The 14,570-nt window shown below is 31.1% G+C and overlaps 1 protein-coding gene and 1 non-coding gene across 3 annotated transcripts in view; one reads left to right on the top strand and one right to left on the bottom strand.

Moving 5' to 3' along the window:
• LOC149481633 (uncharacterized) overlaps window positions 1-14,570 on the bottom strand; it is a 68,066-nt gene that overhangs the window by 5,701 nt on the left and 47,795 nt on the right. For both annotated transcript variants that reach the window (XM_089705216.1, XM_089705217.1), the window contains exons 2-5: window positions 10,479-10,758; window positions 9,782-9,928; window positions 4,744-4,854; window positions 3,150-3,283 (exon numbers count right to left, since the gene is read on the bottom strand). In XM_089705216.1, the coding sequence (XP_089561342.1) occupies window positions 3,150-3,283; window positions 4,744-4,854; window positions 9,782-9,928; window positions 10,479-10,599 (513 nt within the window). In that variant the 5' untranslated portion in view covers window positions 10,600-10,758. The remainder of the gene's footprint in view (window positions 1-3,149; window positions 3,284-4,743; window positions 4,855-9,781; window positions 9,929-10,478; window positions 10,759-14,570) is intronic.
• TRNAE-CUC (transfer RNA glutamic acid (anticodon CUC)) lies at window positions 4,316-4,387 on the top strand. The gene has a single exon. It is a non-coding gene; the product is annotated as a tRNA-Glu (tRNA).

Genomic DNA, 14,570 nt, shown 5'->3' with positions numbered 1-14,570 from the left:
TTAATTATTATTTATTTTAACACAAAATTCAAACACTTAACAGAAAGCATGTCTTACTGTGTCGTTTATAAACATAACTAAATGAGAGAGTTTTTACACCACATACAATAACAAACTAAAATTATATTTCAAGCCAGCACGAGCGCGGTAAAGATATATTATGATTAATAATAAATATACTATGTATTAAATAAATTATTACATATTTATTTAAGTTCCGTCGCTATGTTTTTTACCGTTGTTAAAACACGAATGCTCAGCAATCAGTCAAGTACCATTGAGTTGTAGTTTTTTTACCTTTTTATTGTCATTTAGTTTATTTTAAATTTTATATGTATTATTATTGAAGTTGACCAAAAAAAAACCTTTTCACGTCTTGACTAGAAATCAATATTAGTCTTTTTTACGACTTTTTATGGTCCAAAAAGTTTAGGCGAGTTTTTTATTACGATAGATGTTATTTTTATTAATTGAAAGCACAGCTTTTCAGTGAATAGGATACAGATTTTGGTCTATAATAGGTAAATGTAGTAAATTATTTATGGTTTTTTATTTTTTCGAACAGAGGGATGTTAACAACGATTCTCGGCTTTTTAGGTACCTAAACGCTAAGTAGTAAAATGCCATAGCTTTTTATTTGCAAGTTTAGGTAAAGATTTAAATATTATAAAAATTCAAAAGATTTGATAAGTAATAATGGATGAATGTCGACGATTAGTTCTAAAGTGGTAACGTATTTTAGTATTGTTATGTATTTTCCCAATCTTGGTCGGCGCATCATATCGTAGTAAGTTAATTTTGTCATTACATTTAAACATGAAATGAAGCTTTAAATACTTATCTTTTACAATAAATACATAATGAAATAATTGAATATGAAAATTTTATGTGTATTTTTATTGCACATAAACGCAGCGTGATAAGTGTTTATGTTTCATAAATATGTGGATCCGATTAAAACATTAAAAATTAACAGTTTTGCGGAAAACCTATCGAAAATTAAATAAATACTTGGAATCAATTGAAAAACGTTATTACTATAATATATTATTAATTATTATAGAACCGTCTGTAAAATCGCAGGTTGTAATATATTATTTGTGTCGAGGTTTTATATTGGTCGTATATATATAGGTACTATTTCCATGGCAAATTTCAGTTGAATTGTTTCAGAAATTACTTTTTACTTGAAAATTTACAAAATTATTAAATATGAAGTTAACTTAATTTGGAATGAAACTCATAACACATGTAATAATTTAAGAGATTTCCTTAAATTTTCCTTAAAATTTAATATTTTGATACAAACTTAGGACCACCACGGTAAAACGCTTTGTCTTAAAAACCGAGCAATCTCAATATTATTGTGATGTTGCGTCAAATGGACCGGTATTTGCTCCCGATGAGATAAAAATTTTACGAGACCGCATACGTTATGGATTTGAAATAGTCCGTGTCTCGAAATTCAAGAAAAAATACTGGATGTGGCAGATTCTGTTTGCGAACGGTACACACTACAAAATAAAACGATTAAATAATCGTTAGAGAATATTTATTTATTTAACGACGTACCTAATTAAAATAATGGACATAGGATTAGAAGTGAAGAAAACTTTTATCATCATAAAATATTACCTACTTTAGAGTGTAGACATACTTATCGTAAACAATGAGTAAACTGTAAAATATACCCTGTCTCTTATTATTTTGTTGTTTAGGTAAATACATAATATTTTAAATTACGGTTATCCGCTTTAGTGAAAATTAAATATGTATATCAACATATTATTCAAATTAATATATATCGCGATTAATTTGAATAATATGTTGATATACCCCGCCCGCTGGATATAAAAAAGCAAAATGTCACATCCAGTTCAAATCAAATCCTTGTAAATGCCCGTCTTATTATTGCTTCACTTTATTATATTCGTACCTGCTCCGATAAAATCTTTGTTTATGTAAGTTTATATCCAAAATTTTATAACTGCTATACCTTAATTACCTATTTTTGATAAGACTTTCAATAAATATGTGATAATAAGTGGATCATTTTGATAACATTGGCCCGGAATCAGAAAATATTCGATATTTGTTAAATCTACTTGGGCGGTTAATGTTAAATAATTAATTTTACCTCAATTAAGTAAGTAAAACATTTCCTACGTACTTCGTTGGGTGGTATACCCAAGTACGGTAAGTGTTCTTTGGAAATGACAATAATTATTAAATACAAATTACTACGAAAAAAGTGAATGACTTGTTCAAATCTTTTTGAACTGAGATTGTATTTGTTGAATGATGAAGTATGAGTTTAGTTAGATATAAAGGTCATTAGATAGAGATATAATAATATATTGTCTTATGAGGGAATTATTTCTAACGGCATCTATGAATGTAAATTTTGACTTCTCCGAACTAGAGGTATGAAGAAATTTCCGAAGCTATTCTTTATGTAACTATGTGTGGATAAGTACTCTTTACTGCGAAACTACTGCTAATTTTGCGAACTCTGATATAAGTGTGTTTTTTCATTTGATTGAACAAAAAGTTTTTACGTCAATCTATTTTAAATTTATTTCCCTATTCATATGATCAGACATAAACACACATACTTAAAAATGTTAACATCCCCGTTATACCCCTTTTTTAAATAGATAAAAGCAATAAAGAATCCGAAAACAGATAAGAACAAATACCAAATACAAGGACTGATTATGAAAAGGTCATGTTTAAACTGAAAAATAATTCGAGCCACTACGGAATTTCTTGCCGGTTCTTCTCTGTAGAAACTGCTTTCTGAATCGGTGTGGTAAAACCACAGGGTAAAACTATGTTATGACCACCTAGTTATGACGATTCAAAAGTGCTCCGAAAAGTCTAATTGAATAAATACGACATGGGAGCCTTCAAGAGCCTTCACCTTCCTGAAAAACCAACTTCCACCTTAAGGCTGCCTGTCCACCGGAGCGGAGCGAGGCAGCGGAGCGGAGAAACGGAGAAATATTAACCAATAGGACTGCACAAAATCTCCGCACCTCAGAGGTGCGGAGATTTTAATCACCTACCACCAAGTGAGTCGCCTGCCCTATTGCTAGGGTTACTAATTACTATATAAAAAAAAAATAACCGTTTGAGTTTGTGTTTACCTGTAAATAAGTGCTGCCTTCATCCCGATATAATCCAAACGGCACATCATTGTCTACCAGATCTCGTAAGGTGACCCACCCTGATGATGAAAGGTATTGTGCGCTCGTCACTGCGCAAACTGCGTCTTCCACATCTATGAAATTAATATTTGAATATTTATTGCGTGTTTAGAAAAGTAGTATTAGCTGTACATTAATAAGGTTATTGTACATTTTGTACATTTACAAAAAAAAACTGCTACAGAAAAGTAAAAGACTTTTCTATAGCAGTTTTTTTTTATTGACATGAAAATATCCGCATCTGACTAACTCATAAACGAATTAATCAAATGTTTGAAAATTCAAACTAAAATTGGGTTTTTAATATTATTCTATCCAAAAATTAATAAATGATTAAAAGTAGAATACATTTTACATTATTGCATATTATTAGTAAATGCGCACAGAATAAAGCGCTAATGATGTTTGAACAAGTTTAATCTTCGAAAACATGCGTCACGATAAAGTAAGAGAAAGATATTTTTTTTATTTTTGTTTCTTAATACATTAGGTACATAAGATCCTAAGGCACGTACGTATCTCTGTATTTAATTGCTTTTAATAATTTTTGACATCAGGTGAATATCTCTATATAATACTAGCGGTCCGCCCCGGCTTCGCCCGTGGTACATATGAAAAATAGATGTTGGCCGATTCTCAGACTTACCCGATATGCACAGAAAATTTCATGAGAATCGGTCCACCCGTTTCGGAGGAGTATGCAGACTAACATTGTGACACGAGAATTTTATATATAAGATGTAAAAATGAATCCATATTTCCCTTGGTCATCACGCGTGAACAGGTCGACCGATTTCAATAATTCTTTTTTCATAATATTCCTTGAAGTACGAGGATGGTTCTTATGGAGAGATAACGTAAACATGTACCACGGGCGAAGTCAGGGTGGACCGCTAGTATATAATATAGGTGGTTATAATATAATTAAATTGTAAACTAGTCATCGGTCGCTATCGCAATCTAAACATAATAAAACCAAGGGCGATGCTAAAATTAGTCTGGTGCTGTGGTCTGTGCATTTTGTTTCTTTTTTTCATCTTATATTGAATTGTTTTATTTAAAGAACAATGTTAAAAAATATGTATAATTTCAACCGTTCTGATATATCCGATATGGTCTAGTGGCTAGGATACCTGGCTCTCACCCAGGAGGCTCGGGTTCGATTCCCGGTATCGGAATTTCTTTTATATTTTTTTTAAATCAACGTAAGTACATAATTTTTTGTTACCTTTTTTATATCATTTACGTCATGTTTTCTATAATTTATACTACATATTATTTTCATCGAACTTCCATAAAAATAGTCCATCTTCCTGGAAGTCATCTTTTCTGAAGTGCCACGTATTAAATTAATTGTTTTTACAACGCTATAAATGTATATTCTTTATTTATTGCAATTGTATTAAAAGTATTTATATTTATTTACACATTTTCAATTTCGATCATCATTTAAATTCGCAAAGCCGACAAATTTTCTGCTTTTGAAATCTCTTGAATCTCATGCATTTTAAAAACCTATAAAGTATTATTTTACCTGTAAACACAATTTCTTTGGAAGGGTAGATAATCTGTCCCTTCAATGGTAAAAAGACGAATGGTATCTGTGGCTTCTTTGAACCTCGGCCGAAGCTTGCCATCGCACATTCTGGAAAAAATATCAACTAATTTATAAACTGGGATTTCTTATTCCTTTCATTATAATTTATGTTTAGTTTTATTTACAAGAACATAAGAATTATAATTTAGATTCATACAACAGTTAGTTTTCACTCGATATTACTAAATTAGAACATTCTTGTTGTTGTTTCTATTACTACGTCATCCGAAAAAACTATAGGATACCTACCCTGAAATTATGCCTCATTTATTCTTATTATTTCTTTAACCTCCTAAGGACCAATGGCCTCATATAAGTACATAAACACCATCACCATTACAACCCAAAGCACCAAAAAGTTTTAACTAAATTACCAACCACCGTCCTCATCCGATGACAAAATCGAAAATTCGAAATATCTTAAAAAATACCGCGCTTTTCTGCCTATGATCACTGTGTAACGCGATTGGCTGAATTGAACTATAAGGTTTGGTAGGTAAATGGGTTATCCAATCACAGAATTTTAAAATACTTTAGTTCAAGTTTTTAAAATGGCTGGTCAACGTAACAGAGGTAAGTTAAATCGTTAATTATCATATTAATCTCTCACTTGATTTTCATTTGGTATTGAAAAATAAATAGTAAAAACAGTACAGGAACGTATTTTAATTAAATTTAACGAATCAATTCATATTGTATTTTTTAAATTCACGGATAATTTTTATGTGATCATGTGAGAACATTGGTCGTTACTTACAACATTATTTTCATTTTTTTTGTACTCAGTTGAAGACATTGGTAGTCAATGACTATAAAACATTTAATTAGTTAATAATTTATTTTGTTGTTTTACAGTAATTTTGAGTATAATTGTCCTGTTTTATGATTATAATTTATTTAAACTGTCAACAGGAATTACTATTGCAATCAAAATAAACAGTTATCTTCCTTATTTTCTCAGTTATTCGTGACGATAATATTTCCTAGCCGACTGACGGAGATTTTATTCCTAGTGATGAAGACTTAGGAGACCCACCATTTGTTTCCAAATCGATTTTTAGTTAGCTCATTGATATTTCAAGTTCCTAATATTGTACTTCCAATGTTTTTATTTCTTTTTTTAACATATGTTCAGATAGTTTAGATATTTTATTACCTAATATGTAGTAAACTTACACATTTAGAATTTAAGAAAAACTGTTTTTAATTCTTTTGTATACTTTTTAGAGGTTATTGTATGATCTCATATGTTATAACATAAGTAAATAAAAAAATCTACAAGTAAAACCTAATTTTATTAAAAAAATTTTTGGAGTCACTTAGGTCTGATGTGATCACATGGGAACAAAATAAATCGAGTTTTTTTTTTCAGAAATGTATTCTATAAGCTATATTTTACACAGATAAAAAATCCCACAAGTAAATTTTAACTCTAACAATAAAAAAAACAAAAAAATACCATTGGGTGGCAGGTCTGTTGTATTTTTATGTACTCAGGTGAGAACAATGGGTGGTAATGCAGAATAGGATTTTTTTAGCTTGGTCCTTAGGAGGTTAAGTTAGAAGTACCTAAGGTATAAGTTTCAGATAGTTCAGGTATATCAGATAGAATTTTAATAAGAACGACTTCTGAAGCGTATTTTTTTTTAAATGTGCTACTCATATACCCAAAGTCATTGTTAATACATAATATTCTAATCATAGATCGAGTCTTGTCATTTCCGAATTAGTAGGTTCTGATATAACTTTCTCATTAAGCTTTATATATATAGCAATGAAGCTTATATGGGTATAATTTAAATCACATTATAATATGGCCTTGTAACTGTATCTCTATATTATGTGTATATAATAGTTATTATTGATATTCAATAAGAGATGGATTAAAATGTGAAATTGATAGTAGATTACCAAATAAATTATAATATACATAGTAGAATGTTCTTAGCTTACAATTTCTGGGGAAAATTCTACGAACACGCTCTACCTAAGTTTTATGCCTAATCTTTTCTTTAACCTCCTGAGACCCAGGATTTTTTTCTCTTTCTTTTTTAATAAAAATTAGCTGTATCTGTTCTAATGCAATTATAGATATTCAAAAAAATGGTAAAAAAAATCTTTCGTGGAAAACTTGGATTTTCTTTATGTCATGTATATATTACAGGGGGTCCCAGTTCCAAGTGTAATAAGTTTATGAAAATGAAGAAAAACTACATGTTTTTTTAGTTATTATATATTTTTAAACTTGAATCTAAATATTTATTATTCTATCCATTGTTCTGTGTCTATTTTTTGTACCTTGGTTCAAAGATAGGTATTTATAAGGGTGAGAAATGACCAGTTCAAGTATTTTGCACCGGCGCGGTGGTGTATTTATATTGTCACGTCCACCTCTAGGTCTTATTTCTTATCCATCCTCTCGGTCAGCCTCCTCTTATGCTTGGTCCACGTCATGTGCGTCCCCGAGATGGTCTGCCAACAACTGAAGATGACATACATAGTGACGATTCTGTTCTGAAATGACTCATACTCATTGGACGAATGGAAGAAGAATCATTTTCTGGTATTTGGGCGGCTTCATCTGTATCATTTGGGGGATTATCTTCATCTCAAACATTTATTTATTCAATAAGACTTCTTCTAAAAGCATTTTGGAATCGTCACAACAGTATTAACATTTACCACCGATTCGGAAAGCAGTATCTATGGAATAGAACCGGCAAGAAACTCCATAGGTCCATCATATAGGTCAATATTTGACTCATCCAGGTGTTGGTAGATCTCAGTATCTTATAATCCTTGAAAATAATAATAAAATCTGTAACATAAACTAAAGAATGTCATATAGGTAATACATGGGGCCCTAGTAACCAATACCAATTTGGCAAGAATTGAGACCAAATGTCTTACCAGTATGACATAGAAGAAAACATTCATATTTTTCACAAGTTTTAGATTTATCTTACAAAATAACTATTTCGGTTGCAGAAATAATATCTATTATCATTAGATATACAAAGATATCCTGCAATATATGAATGGTTCCACTAGAAATGTAAGATTACTGACCACGTGTTTGTCGTCGCACAGCCACCGTCAACTTCGAAATGAGAATACTTCAAATCACTGTCACTTATAAAACCAAAAACCGTTTAGTATAGTGGATGACATACCACTACATCGATTTGAGGTATTATTCCCGCATATACGCAAAAGATGGCGTTGAAATATTTTTTTATTGTTTATGTAATATATATATGACCGCAGGCCCCAGGAGGTTAAACCAATTTTTATATTATTTAACAGTAAGAGCATTTTTTCCTTTTATAGATACTTTATACAATATAAATAGGATATTAAAACACAAAGTATATAAAACAAAACGTATTTAATAAATCAGCGAAAAAGTAAGTTTAATTTTTACCCGACTACGGCAAAGCAAAAGGAGGGTTATGATTTTGACAGGCTATGTATGTATGTATGTATGTATGTATGTATATATGTATGTATGTATGTATGTATGTATGTTCATCTGTTCCCTCGTATCTTCTAAACTACTTATCAGAATTCGACAAATGACATATCATTAGAAGCGTCTTAATTGTCCGCTGGTTATAGGCTATATAGGGTTTCACAAAATCTAATGTGGCGCCCTCTAGCGGACAAAACATACAGAGTAAAAAAATAAAGTTAAGATAAATATGCCGTGTTTGGTATCATTTGAAAGCTTTTTACTTGCACATTTTGAATATATATATATTACTAGCATTTGCTTGTGACTTTACCTGTATTCATGGGCTGATTGCATATAATTCACATCTTTTCGTTCATAGCTTCTTTATTAGTTCATCAATTTAACTTTTGTTTTATACTTTTTCAGCGTCGTTTTTTGTCGTAGTTGGGTTTTAGTTGTTTTACTTTTTATCTTGTGGTTAACTCGAATTTTGTTTTGTGACAAACTTCAAACTTCAATTACCTATTATTCTTCCTTTTTTCATTCAACATAGACAGCTTACAAGTTCACTGTCCCGATTGTAGTATTATATTATAGACTCGATTGTATTAGGTGAAAATTACCGGATATATTATTTCTAATTAAACCATTTACAATGAGGCCTATCCGTTACCAAAGGTAGCGTTATAATTTCGCTCACGCGCACATATTATCAATGATATACGTTATTGTACAGCATGACACGACATAACCTAAGTTACTCTGCTTATTATGAGTAAGCTGCAATTTTCTATTCAATTCGCACCTAACATATTTTGTACTCTGTGGCGAGTAATTACCAGATTAATATTGTATATCCATACGTTTGAATTGAGTTAGTTTGACCTTACTTTGTTTGAACGACCCTGTCCCGCCCCCTCATGTATAATTAAAATATAAGAACAACTTTCTTTACAAACGCGGAAGGCTTTGTTTTATATTTTTTTATGTCGTGTGCTTTTACTATTTATACAGTAGAATGGTTTGTCTATTCAATGTCATTTTAAGTGACTTGTCAATTGTCAGAGTTTAGCTTTTCTAAAGTTTTGTTTACTTTAGAAATTAAATTTTAGATATTTGGTACTAAAATTAGTATGACAGGTGATATCTATATTGGTGGATAGGTAATGTGGTGCGCAGGTAGGTACTGTAATAGGTATTTGTACCTAGTTTACGAAGAAAACTATTTAGTATTTAGTCATCTGTGCCCTAGTAGGTAGTTACATTACCTAGGTAAGAAAATTTCAGTTGGAATGACATAACGGCCCATGGGATCACGCCTGACAGAATCATGTTAACAACAAGATTACACAACCGGGAACCCCAAAAACAACCTATGAAACTCTAAGATCAAACTAAGTCATTTATAAATTTATAATGATTAATGTTATAAAAGTGACAGAATATAAGTATCTATCTAATGTTGCAATAAATAAAGACGACACAACAATACATGGATGTATTTATCGAAACACGACATACCGTCAATATGATTGACACAGCTCCGGCGGTCCTCTCTAAAGGCGGGTGTGTCCTTACGGCATTGGCAGGTACAACCATTGCTGCCCATCGCCGCGAGGGCTGTTCCGTGAGATACCTCCATGCAGCGAGTGAGGCCGCAGTCTTTGCCTGGAAAGATGTGATTTCTATTCATAAACTATGCAAAAATAGGTAACTGAAGGCTCGTATTAAACTGGCTAGATAAGACGAACACTACAACAAAAAAGAGCGTGTGTGTCAAGTACACGTGTCAGAAGTGAAACTTCTTTGGCAAGATGCTCCATGACGTGACGGTATTGCTATGAAGCGACAAGAAGATTCACTTCAAAAATCACTTAGGATCTCTTTTATTTAGGTGCGACTGTGGCCTGACTTGATAATAATTCATTGTTCATTCATCTCAAGAGCATATCAAAAATCTATCAGAGCAATGTTTTATCGAAGTTGACAATGAATATGCATATTAAAACATTCTAGTTTTGTGTCAGAATAATTGAATTTCTCAATAACAAAATTTATTTATTTAACGTTGAAGTCAAAATAGTAAAAATCGTTGATAACGTTTATAACCAGTGCAATTAGATTGTTTTTGTTTTCAAAAATTAAGTCTATCAAAATAATTATAAAATTCAACAATAATATGCAGTAAAAATAATACTGTTGGATTTTGAAAACTTACCAACTAAAGTAAAAAGGTCTCCATTGGCGAACCTTGTAATATTAGCCAGCGCCATCTCTCCGTGAGTACTTGCACTTTTTGTTGTACCTATCACGATCAGTAACAAGAGTACTAACGCCATCTTACGTCGTGTAGCTGAACTAAAACTTAGCTTCTAACATTCTGACGTTCTCTCACAGATGGCGCTGTTATAAACTTTTTAGTTATTTTAAATTTTTGTTGGGAATTCATTTTTTCTGTGCTGTATCTTGGGTCTGCTTTTTTCTTTATAAAATTTCACCTGAAACAATGAAATAAAACTTAATTTACGTTGCGGTCAATTTTAAATATACATTTAATCAGTTTGATAATAAACAATCCGGAAGCTAGTTGAATATTATCCGTGCTGTAATGCTGAAACTTTTGTAAGCTTAATCTCATATCAGGGCTTAGCTTCGGCCTTATTAGTGATATGGGGCTTTAAAAATTAAAAACGACATTTAAAAAAAAAGAACGTCAACCGTTATTTTCCGTTGTTTTGAAAAATCTTGTGAAAATCCTTATCTCTCCTTATCTAATTTGGGAACAAACAGGAAAGCTTTATTCTATTCGATTCTGAATATTCCATTAAAAATCTGGAACTAGAACATTGGGGTCATTTTTTTTTCATTTCCCACAAGGATTCTTCAAACGTTCGTTTAAAAAATAAGGTACAAAAGTATTTTTATTTATTTATTTATAACACTTTACTATGCTAGTTATACAAATTACTTAAAACTAAAACTTATAGCTAAACTAGCACAGAGGGCGGCCTTATCACTAAAGAGTGATTTCTTCCAGGCAACCCACTGTGTGAAGTGATAAAGGAGGAGGTAGGTCAGAAGTACACAACTACATAAATAATAAATACATACACTTATATATGCATACATATTACTAATTCATATAAATACATACTCATATGCATAGAATACATACAACATTTATAATACATATATAAAATAAAATAAAAAACTAGATAACACTATAAAAAAACATACAAATATAGAACTTACTGATCGGAGTTAAATGCTACGTTTTGGTTAATGGCCTCGGACTTGTTTGGCAAAGCTAGACAATGTTTGAGCTTTTCGAATGCTAACGGGCAGGGAGTTCCATAAACCGGTGGCAGTAACAGAAAAGGAGCCACCATAGAATTGTGTGCGGTGCGAAGGGATAGATAGCACTAACCTGTCCACAGATCGGAGAGAATAGTTATCACAGTGCAGGAATTGGAACTGGTCTTTTAGGTAAGAAGGAGATTTGGGATTGAAAAGGATTCGATACAAAAGTTGTAGGTAATGAACATTCCGTACCTATGTATAACAAAAGCAGTTTATGATAGCTAACATACCGGAGATATTTTCTCATAAATTGCATTATTTCCACAAATCTTATATATAAAATTCTCGTGTCACAATGTTAGTCTGCATACTCCTCCGAAACGGGTGGACCGATTCTCATGAAATTTTCTGTGCATATCGGGTAAGTCTGAGAATCGGCCAACATCTATTTTTCATATGTACCACGGGCGAAGCCGGGGTGGACCGCTAGTTATGTATATAAAATTCTCGTGTCACAATGTTAGTCTGCATACTCCTCCGAAACGGGTGGACCGATTCTCATGAAATTTTCTGTGCATATCGGGTAAGTCTGAGAATCGGCCAACATCTATTTTTCATATGTACCACGGGCGAAGCCGGGGCGGACCGCTAGTATTTATATATAAGTATAGAGCAGTTGATTTTTACTTCCTCTTTATCTTAATTTCATCTCTGCTAATTAAAATTTACCTACATACCTAACGAACAAATTGTAGAGTTGAAACGTAAATCAATTAAGATCAAGCAGTTTTAGGGTCAATATGGATTATAAAGGTTGTTTCACACGATATTTCACGCTTGAATAAACTACTTTATGGTAAGTACGGACTCCCAAAGGTAGGTATAAACACCTGCTGAGAGATCAAGCTCATTTTGGCCGCTAATGTTATTCAGTAACGTTCGTATCTTTCATAAAACATTCGAAAGAGAAAATTTATCACTCTTAAGACTTTCGAAATCTATGTATTATGGAATTAATTATGCATGCGATATATACGGAATCGAATTCAGCCCGTTACAAATACTTGACACAAAATTTGGGTATTATTTTATGATTTTAATAAATTTCACTCTTAGATAAGTAATGAATTTCAATCTGTACAAGCTAATCTTGATAATAAAGCGCCCTTTATATTGATAATGTGGTGTTTGAACTACAAATGAGCCGGTTTTTATATTAATATTCAACGTTGATCAAAGATAGATAATAAAATAAGATAATACTTATCACATATTAATCTTATGTTTATTATGATTTTTTCTAAAAAATCGTGGATAACTATAAAATAAAACAACAATCCGTAAAAAGTAAATTATATAGGCACCAAAATGTGTAACTACGAGTATCTTTTCCATACCCCTAATGTCTCCTCTCGAGTTACTAATATCACTTTTAAAGTTTTAAACACACAATGGTACTGCTCCTAATTTACTATAATTATTAAAATAATTAGTTTCATTACATTTAAACTAAATAACATTAAGTTTTGATTTTACAACATCACGTAAAGAGTCAGGCGTAAAATTAACATTGTCAGTATGTTTCCAGTGATATAAAATAAAGTGTAAATTATTATTTATGTTTATTGCAAATCATTATCCTAATCCTACAAAGTACCCATATTATAACGACAAAATTACCTATAAAATTCTAATATCAAGAAATTTTACACGCTTATAAACATAGTAAAATGATAATAGACGGATTCAATATTATTCAATACCTACATTTGAAGTGTTATATTAGTAATTTAATGGACCATTAAAATATTATTTAATTTTAAAACATGCCTAGATTATTCATAATTATTTGCAAAGTGATGATAATTGATATAATAAGCAATTTAAAATAGCGCAGTAAAAATAAATGATCAAAATAATTTGTGACGTAGTTGATTTATCAACTTTTAGATAGATACATATAACAAATTATTCCTTACACATCACAGGATTTGGCAATAAATAATAATATTGCCAAGTTTGTAATACGAGTAGACCAAGAAATCAAGAACATAAAACATCAAAACAGAATGCCATCACTATAACTCTAATATCTCATCTATTAAAATCTCATCTATTGAAATGAATCTTATTGTAAAATGATCGCTAACATAAAATATAGTCTTTAGTCCTTGATCCTCAGACTTTTTAATCATATTTTATCAATAACGGTACTCAATAATTACGTTGAGATATTTTGTAGCAAGAAAAATGTACAAAAGCTTCTGTTTAATCACTCTTCATAAATATTTTGTCTAAAGAATATGTAAAGAAAGTAGAAAGTTCAAATTATTGCATACAAATGAATAAACAAATTTAACACCTGAGTTAATTAATCACATAACAAGTCGAAGCCTACCGTGCTATACCGAAAAGTTAATTAGTCAAAATAATTTATGTTCGGATGGTCAAAATAGACACGCATCATAAATTACATGGATTCGATTAAAAATAATAATAAATTAATAATCCAAAACGGCCTATGAATTAGTTGCCTAATAAATGTTTCAAGATTCGATGATAGGATAGGCGGATAAGCTACATAACTGTTAAATATAATTATATATGTCTTACTAATATTATAAATGCGAAAGTTTGTCAGGATGTGTATGTGTGTGTTTGCTACTCTTTCACGCAAATTCTACTGAACCGATTATAATGAAATTTAGCACACATATAGAGGGTAACACGGATTAACACATAGGATAGGTTTTATCCCGGAAAACCCACGGGAACTATGCGATTTTTCTTTTGACAACGCGGGCAAAGCCGCGGGCGGAAATCTAGTAGATAATAATTACTTTTGCAGTAGGTAAGATTGAAAAAAATTTAATAAACTGGCTTATATCATTTTAAACCTAGGTATAGTTTCTTCCTAACAAATTGTTAATAAAGGTATTTTGTTAAATAAATCCAGGACCGAGGGAAAAATCTTCTTAAACAAACACGTTGGCAGTTTATAGAATATGTA

This window comes from Colias philodice, chromosome 16 (assembly GCF_061535455.1).
Source record: "Colias philodice isolate Cphi_HAF_F1 chromosome 16, ilColPhil1 Martin Lab GWU primary, whole genome shotgun sequence".
In the NCBI taxonomy this organism is placed as follows: Eukaryota; Metazoa; Arthropoda; class Insecta; order Lepidoptera; family Pieridae; genus Colias; species Colias philodice.
The sequence above is the reverse complement of the archived record's forward strand: the minus strand, read 5'-3'. Positions and strand labels throughout refer to the sequence as shown.